Raw genomic sequence first — 8,970 nt, 5'->3', positions numbered from 1 at the left:
CACAGGCTACGGCTTTTGACAGATAGCCCTGCTGACCAATAGAATCTGGCATCGCGCCGTCGGGGGCGGGCCCTCTCCGCTGCCGTGGCGCGGGGGGGGGCGGGGGAGGTCCTGCTGTCATGGCCGCCGCCGCCGGCGCCGCGTCCCCGGCGGACAAGGAGAGGTACCGTGAGCGCGGCTTGTTTGGGGTCGGGTCTTTCGGGGTTCGCTTGCTTACGTGTCATTCAGGGCCCGCAAAAAACAAAACGCGCGCGGAGGAAGGGGTGGTGGTTTCAGTCCCCGTGGAGCGAGGGATGATGGGGTTGGAATTAAATTCCTGTGGGACAAGAGGTGGTGACACTTGTGTGGCTGGGAAGTCAGTAAGGAGACTGGAATTCCCAGGCAGAACCCAGAGCTATTCGGCTCATAAAGATGGCAGTAGCAGAGAGTGGAAAACGCCTCTGGACAAGAGAAGGAGAAAACAGTAGAAGTTGAGGTGATTTGGGCTGGTTTTTAGGGGCAGCCAAGAACGTGATCCTTGTTACTCCGTCGTCATTCAGCTAATTGGAATCTGTCTGCACCATATGTTTTACTCATTTTAACTGTTTTCTTATGCTCTCATAGATCCTTATTAAAATCAAGGCGAGCCCTCTTCCACATCCTCTTGGTCTCAGCTAGTTGGTTTTTTTAATTGTCTAATTAGTGTAATCGAGGTTCTTTCACGCTAATCCCGTGTATGTGCTCGACAGGTGTAAATCTATTGAAAAAGCTTTAAGCAGGTTTCTTAAGAGCGCAGTGTTTCAGTATCTTTTATAAATGTACCCAAATCTGGGGTGATCTCTGTGTGAATTAAAAAAAAAAAAAAAAACACAACCAAAAATACAATCAGAGAACTCAGCTAATAGTGTAGTGAAATCTTTTCAGAAAATGTTAATTCTTTTCAGGGAAACACGTGTGTTCCATGCTTCAGGATTGTAAGAAACCGGTCAAAAGGTTCTATTTCAGCCTTGTGGTTTTGGTCTGGGTTTTTTTTTTTTCCTCAGAATAGTGTCATCCCTTGTACGCATAGTGCCCCAAAAATGGTGTCATGCAGGGTCCATGATAACTCAGAGCGGGATTTTGCATCATCTTATTAAGCAGTCTGGGGAAAACAAATGGTTGTTCTAAGCTGCTGTGGGAACTTCTGGATTGTAGCCATGATATTTATTTTCTGTTTTACTAGGAAAATACTGCATAAGCATTAAGGAGTTGATATAGCTTGCTTAAAACTCACTGTTTTCTCTTCTTAGATTCATATGCATTTATCCAGCTTATTTGAATAACAAGAAGACAATAGCAGAAGGAAGAAGGATACCTATAGACAAGGTAATTTCATGGGTGCCAGGGAAAATAGGACATTTTGTTTTGCAATGCAGCAGTCTGTAGAGTGCTGGAAAATACACCTCTTTGATCTTTCCATTCCCCCCATGGCATGGAAACAACAGTTTGAAGGTAACCTAGTGCCAGCATGTGAATTTAGTAGGAGAGCCCTGAGCTGAAGTGTTTGCTTTCCTGGGAGCAGCACCTTGAGCAAGAAAGTGAGGTAATCAGGAGCCAAATACACTCAGCTGCCTACACAGGTAGCTTGCAGAATTTGAAAGCAGTGCAGAAAAGAGTAGCTTTATGAGCCTATGCTCTGTGTCCTGTGTCCATGTGGCACACAGGCATGGTAGTTATTGCTGCTTTGGATCTGTCCAGAAATATTTTTTTGTCATGTCACTCGTTTGTAGTAATTTTAGCAAGCAGTTCTGGGAATATAAAGGGCTTTCCTTACTGCTTAGGGTTTGGGGTTTTTTTAAAAATAAAATCTTTATTGAGTATGCAAGTTGCCTATCAAAGGTCTACCTATGGGAGGAATCTGCTTCCCTGTGGATAGAAATTTTGTCATTTTTCTTCCCTTAGTCCTTGCTGTAAGTTTGCTTTTGCTGATTCACAGCTTTTGGTATCTTTGTACATACAATAACTGTTAATTTCAATTACTTTTTCTAAGCAATTATTTAACTTGCTCGCCTGTCCTAGTGAATTCTATATCATCTTTCTTGCTGTCAGCTCTTTTTTTTTTAATGTTTTGAAAAGCACAGCATCACTGACAAACTATTTCTACATTAGACTTGCACCTTTATTTTCCCTGTCAGCTTTTCCTAATTACTGAGTGTAGGGTGGGAAACTGGTAACTATGTTTTTTTATTGTCAGGCCATAATTGAAAGCTAATTAATTTTTACACTTCGTTTCAACAGGCGGTTGAAAATCCCACGTCTACAGAAATCCAAGATGTATGTGCAGCAGTAGGATTCAATGTGTTACTAGAGGTAATTTTAAAAAAAAGTCCACATACAAAAAACCTCCAAATTCATTATGCATTTCTTTGTTCTCTCATCATATCTTTTTTTAATAAGCTGTGGTTCAGAAGTTTTGTTACTAGCTTTTCTTACTTTATGTGGTAACTGACCATAATCATGAAGTAAATGTTGGAAAAGTGATGCAAGTCAGGAATATCTCAGATTTCTCAAACAATGTGACTTCCAAAGCTTATAAAAAAATTACTTCTGTTTTACCATCCTTCTTAGAAGACTTTCCTGCATGCTTAAAAGTATGTCAGAATAAAAGCTGTTCTTGCAAGCTGCAACTCTGCACATTAATCTTTTAAATAAAACAAATGGTTTTAATGGAAGGTAATGACCTTTGAAATTAGTTTTGTATAGGAATAGGATTCTGATAATTGGCATCTTCATAGTTCTTTGGAGTTATGTTTCAGCCAGACAGTGTTAGCTTTTCATTGCAGTACATGCTTGCTCTTTAAATAGTTTATTGGTTACTTTTTCCTTAGGGAATGAGTCTGGATTTCTAGAGAGGTATCTTCACACATCATTTTCTGAAGTAATTATTAATTTAGAATAGTTAGTGTTATTAACTAGTGTTAGTGTTAGTTACTAATAGAATACCCAATGTTGTTTTTTCTAAGAAGAATATAGATCCTCATCCAGAGGTACCCAAAAGCCTGGTACAAAATCAGTTTGTTTTTCAGAAGTATCTGCACAGTGCACACCATTTGTACTGAGAAACCTGTGACGTTTCATCAAGAATGAAGGCTATAATTAGCCAAAAGGAGAGATTGTGAGCTATCACTTGCTATCCCTAGGTGTCCAGCAGGGTTTGTAGCAGTGGAGATAAAACAAAAGCCTATGCCCCTGTGATCCAGACCACAGGGGACATAAAATGGTCCCTGTAACAGTTCGCTCACAAAATTGCTCAGTACCGGGAGTTGTTTTCAGCAGTGCCTCTGAAACAGTTGTGTCTTCCAGTGCGTGTTATAATACATTTCTCCTTTTGTGTGACAGAAAAACAAGATGTATCCCAGAGAATGGAACAGAGATGTGCAGTACAGAGGTAGAGTACGAATCCAGCTCAAACAAGATGATGGCAACCCATGTTTACCTCAGTTTCCAACACGTGAGTAGAATGCCTGGCTTTAAGTACCTTACCTGTTAATAAACCAGAAACACTTGGTTTATTTTATGTTAACAGCTTGCTTAATTAGTTTTAACTATTATAAATGCTAGAGTTTACCATTAAATCTCATTGCTTGTATAAGTTAACAAAATTAAGTTGACTTAAGTTGAGCATTGAGTAAAGTTTGTAACGTTCTGTTGCCTTTGATTCTGCAGCTTCTGCAGCGATGTCATTGGAGGGACTTGTGGGGAACATTGTGTGATTGCTGCATTGAACTAGAATAGTTTTGGCTTACTGCTTTGTTGACATTTAAAACAGTTTAGTTCTTAAATGGCTAAATTTAATCATTTTCTTAAGATACATATGTCATCTGGACATCAGAGTGGATGCTAAATTGATAAAATACAATACTGAGTTCAACTGAATTTTCTACTGGCCATTTTCATAAATTAACAATAAACCAGCTGCCCTTAACTAATTAATACAAATTATTCATCTTGAATGACAGTTTCATCTTTTGCATTTTTTCTGAAGATGAATCCCTATGTAAAAGAGAAACAGTATGTATCTTAAGGAAAGAGAAAGAAGAGTGCTGGGTGTACAATAGCATAAGAGTGCTGACAGAGGGAGATGATTTAAAACCAGAATCCTGCTGGAGGGCAGCAGTGCTTTTCTAAAAAGGCATGTAGCTTTTGTTTGATCATTCTGTCCCCAGTGTTCTGGACTAGTAGGATGTGGAGGGAAACAGTAGCAGGAAGTGTGTGGACCTTTGTAGATTGTCAGGTTATGTGGCTTTTCCAGACTACTGTGACATTTATTAGTCCTGCTTCATCTTATTTTTTTTTCACCCCAATAATTTTTCACAAGGTGCTTGCTGTACCAGGCGAAGGAAGCAGAACTCCCAGGCTTTATAAACATTTTTAACATAGCAGGTATGCATTGATCTCTCCCTGTATTTTAGGAAAATCAGTGATGCTGTATGCTGCAGAAACCATTCCCAAACTGAAAACAAGAACTCAGAAGATGGGAGGTAGTGATCAAAGCCTTCAGCAAGGAGAGGGAGGCAAGAAAGGTAAAGGGAAGAAAAAGAAATAAATTAATGTCTGGAGTTGCTGTTGCATCGCATAGTTGTACTTACAGGAAGTACAGATGGACACCATGTAGCGACTTTGAAGTGAAGAAACACGCAAGAAATGAAGAGCTGAAGCTGAGTAGAGCTGCCTGCTTTTCTTGGAACTGGAATGCATGTAACTGCCTTGCATCTGTGTAACAATAAATCTCTTTTCACACACAACCTGCATGTCTGACATTAGCACCCATGTTAAAAGGAAGAATATAAGCAAATAGGGTGGGTGGGAGAACTATTTTTTCCAAAAGAAATATGCACCTTTTGAAATCTGGTTGCCTTAGTAAACCGTTTATTCATGATAGTGAAGCAATTGTCTTAATTCTATGCTATTCTGTATTAGGAAGAAATTCTTCGCCATGAGGGTAGTGGAGGCAGAGGTTGTACAGACAAGTTGTGGATGCTCCATTCCTGAAAGTCTTCAGTCCCAGGCTGGAGGGGACTTTGAGCAACCTAATTGTTATGGTTTCACCCCAGCTGACAACTAAGCACCATCCAGCCCCTCCCTCACTCCCCACCCTCAGTGGGATGCGGGAAAGGATAATCAGGAAAGAAAAATATTTTGTGTATAGGTAAGAATAGTGTAATAATTTAAAGTAAATGAAATTCAGTAATGCAAGTGACAGTGATTATAATAAAATACAATTATCATTACAATTTTTTTTTAATGAGAGGAAAAGAATCAAAACAAGTGATGCACAATACAATTATTCACCACCTGCTGCTGATGCCCAGCCCACCTCCAACAGTGATCATCCCCTCCTGGCCAATCTCCCTCTGTTTATATACTGGACATGCTAATCTGTGATATGGAATATCCCTTTGGCCAGCTAGGGTCACCTGTCCTGGCTTCTTGTCACACCCCCTCACTGGTAGAGTGTGAGGCACTGAAAAGTTCTGGATTTAAGATAAGACTGCTGAGGAACAAGCAGAGCACCAGTGTGTTAGCAGCATTATTCTCACAGTGAATCTAAAATACAGCACTAATAGCTGCTGGGAAGAAAATCCACTGGATTGCAGCTGAAGTCAGGACAGCAGGCATCCTTTGTTCCATATAATTTCTGTAATGCCAGGTCCCACTTCCCAAAACCTCATCACTTTCCTCTCTTTTGGTACATATACACACACAGATAAAAATTCCCTTGAATTATGGACCATCCCTGTAAAAGCCCATTGAGCTCACTGAGTGCATGGCCCTGGGCTTCATCTGCCAGAACCAGTTTTCAGGCAGGAGAGGTGTGGTGTTGGACTGTTGCATGTAGAAAACAGTTCTGCATCACTGCTGTGCTCATGGTTCCATCAAAGTTCATTACTCATTAATGTGTGACCAAAAGGGAGTTGGGGTCAGAGCCCCAAATCCAGCACAGCACAGAGAGGCACTATGTGGAGGCCAATGTGGTGATGGCACAGGGCCATCATAGAAGTGATAATGCACAGTGTTAAAACAGTAATTAATTTAATTCACTGGCTCTTCTTTCCCAAAATCAAGTCCCTTTGACTGCCGGACTTTTCCATCCTTTCACAGGACCCACCATGTACATTCAGGTCCCTGAGCAAAAATCCTGGGGATAGGTTTACCTTTGCCTGATGCAGGGGTAACTCGGACTCTTTCCCCGGCATGTTTGTAATGTTCACTGCAGGAACTTTATCCCCTTGTACAATAAGCAAAAGTTTAGACTGAGCCACACCAGCTGGTGGGCGATCCCTGGGTGTCGACTGACCAGGTGGCCTTTGCTAAATGTGCACTCCAGATGTGAAGGCTCCACCACGCTCTGCTCTCAGTGTGGTCTTTTACCATCCATTGCATCATTTGATCTTTCCAGAGGCGATGCATGACAGGGAATGTGATATTCCCACTCAGTGCCATGGTCTTTGGCCCAAGTGTTTATGAGGTTGCTTTGAAAACTAATCCTGTTGTTTGACTTAATTATTTCTGGTGTACTGTGCCCCCATAAGACCTGCTTTTCAAGACCCAGGACAGTGGTGTGGTGCAAAGGGTTTTCCAGCCATCCAGTGGTTGATCCCCTCCACTGTGAACACATGGCTCTTGCCTTGGTAGATTTGGGGGACTCATACACTCAAGCTGCCTGGCCCCACCATACTGACATTTCAGCTATCGTCCTCCATGCCAGACAGGCTTTAATTGCACTGCCTGTTTTGCATCCATAACCTCTGGGATAGTGTCCATGCTCAAGTCCACCCCTCAAACACAGAATCTGTTTAGCCAGGACAGGACCCTGCCCATGTTGCCCCATGATTCATTCCAGAGTGATGTTGGATTGTGCAGGAAAGGACTGTCTGTGTGCACACACACATCTCTCCTGCTCTCTTCTTACAGTTAGGGAGAATTCTTGTCTTTCAGTGTAAGCAGTTATGCAGATTCTCTAAAACAGAGATGTTTAGGAGAGGAAGTTCTGTGTTCTAAGGATGTAATTGACCATGGTCATATACAAATGTCTTCAGGGTGGATGGGGTTTCTAGTGAAGTAAGAGTTTATATGAATTATCTTTAGAGTGTCTGGCCTAAATTTTGAGAAGTTAGTTAAATGGTATCCCTGTGAGCTGACAAAATGCCATGGGATACGAGATGTGGAAACAGATGCTATATGAAAAGGGTTTTTTGTAGTGGAAAACAAGTGGACATGGTTAGAGGCTATTAAGGCACATCCACTCTATTATAGAATTAGGGAAGTGCTACAGTTAGTTGCAACATGGGGAAAAATACCAGGAATGGAAGATACATTTGTCGTATAAAAGACTATAATTGCCCACAGACTGTTAGGCCTTAATTATTCCTGGATACTGCTGAGTGATGAGTAATTTTTCTGAAACTTTAAATAAAGTGAGAGCTCTGTAAAAAGTTACAATCACATTATGCTTAACTTTTGTAAATCAGAGCTTTAGACTATAGACAGCTGAAAAATGTGGAGCTCGAGCCTTGTGGAATATAATTTACTGTGGTCTGAAATTAAATACCTTCAGAAACGGTCTGGCCTATCTGTGTGTGTGAGAAAGAATCTTAGTGGAATTGCTTATCAAACTTTCCTGATCTAAGAACACAAAACACTAAAGCTATTTTAAAGTCTAGCAATCTTGCAAGTAAAGACAAAAAAGACTTCTGAAAAGGGTAATATTGAGCTCAAATACATGAAATATGAATTAGTCAAACTAACAAAGAAAGCTCAGGTAAAGCTGACTTAATGTTTTTAAATGCCCTGCTAGGAAATCAGATGACTACTACCATTAGGAAGTTGAAGACTGAGTTCCCTAACTCTTATCTACTTATCCTCCCATCTTTAAATGAGACTGTTTTGCTTTTTATGATTTCTGGCTTTAGACTAAGTATATTATATGAGCAATATTTGTTCCTAAACAAGGCATGACAAACTTAAACACGTCTCCCCTTTTCTTGACAAAGTTTATAAACTAGACTTTAATTTCTGTATTTTAACAAACTGGGTTCCTTGGAGAATTAAAAACAAGCAGGTCAAACCATCTCAGTTTTTCCTCAGTTAACAAATTATGCCTCATTTCTGGGAGTAGGCAAAATGTTATGGACCATTGTGGGACTGGGAGTGGAGACAAGTCTGCTGTAAAAATATAGAAATATTGCAACTTTTAGTCTGAGTGCTGTGAATAATTTAAAAAAAAAACTTTATTTTTGAAGGGAAACCTGGGTGATAAAAAATGTCCTTTTATTCCACCTGTCTTGCTTTTACAGTTTTCTGTGAGGTTTTACTTATGCAGTATCATTGTTAAAAAGACACTGGTCTGAGATTTCCTGTAGGTGGCAACAGTAACAAAGGAAGGCATGAATCCATGAGTAGGAATTTACTCAGCATCCAGGACAGGAGGAATATGGATAATGAACTTGGGTCGTGGTCCAGCTCTCTAAAAGTACATGTCTGTTATTTCCCTATACAGTTTTCTAGGTACCCGAGCAAAAATTAAACATTTGAAAAGGACATATGAGCTCAAAATCCTTGTAACAATCCTTACAACAATTTCTGTGTAGGAATGGATGGTAACATTGACATTGAGCATCAGGGGGGTATGATGATACAGACAATCAATAACAGAATGACTAAAAATGAGAATTCAGCACTGTTGTGATATAAGTGGTTTATTCTTTCAGATGTATAGCATGTAACTGCTATAGCAGAAGCACAACCATAATTACTCAATTCTTAATTGAGTAATTAAAGAGAGGGAGCTTTAAAAGGTTATTTTGAAATATGTTTTAAGTTGGGAAGTGACAATAATATGTGACCATATGTATTTGTTAGCTTCAGCCATGAAGCACTGCAAAAAACAGCTGGTATCAAGAAAGACACTTGCCTGTGCGTATATCCTGTTCCTTGTGTGTGTTTAAAAGA

The 8,970-nt window shown here is 40.2% G+C and overlaps 1 protein-coding gene across 1 annotated transcript; it reads left to right on the top strand.

Annotated features, from left to right (window-relative positions):
- Positions 1–37: 37 nt before the first annotated feature.
- On the top strand, positions 38–4,763 carry SRP19 (signal recognition particle 19). Its single transcript, XM_064403156.1, has 5 exons — positions 38–163; positions 1,269–1,344; positions 2,257–2,328; positions 3,358–3,469; positions 4,431–4,763. Exons 1-5 carry the CDS (start codon positions 120–122, stop codon positions 4,562–4,564), a joined length of 438 nt encoding a protein of 145 aa, XP_064259226.1. The 5' UTR covers positions 38–119; the 3' UTR covers positions 4,565–4,763.
- Positions 4,764–8,970: the final 4,207 nt, after the last annotated feature.

This window comes from Passer domesticus, chromosome Z, assembly GCF_036417665.1.
Source record: "Passer domesticus isolate bPasDom1 chromosome Z, bPasDom1.hap1, whole genome shotgun sequence".
Classification (NCBI taxonomy): Eukaryota; Metazoa; Chordata; class Aves; order Passeriformes; family Passeridae; genus Passer; species Passer domesticus.
Note: the sequence above shows the minus strand (reverse complement) of the source record. Positions and strands in the feature narration are given on the sequence as shown.

Excerpts from the sequence above, each read along its gene's own strand:
- SRP19 (XM_064403156.1), top strand. The coding sequence starts at position 120 with ATGGCCGCCGCCGCCGGCGCCGCGTCCCCGGCGGACAAGGAGAG. Across the intron at positions 1,345-2,256 it reads GAAGGATACCTATAGACAAG|GCGGTTGAAAATCCCACGTC; the intron begins GTAATTTCATGG and ends TCGTTTCAACAG. Across the intron at positions 3,470-4,430 it reads TTTACCTCAGTTTCCAACAC|GAAAATCAGTGATGCTGTAT; the intron begins GTGAGTAGAATG and ends CCTGTATTTTAG.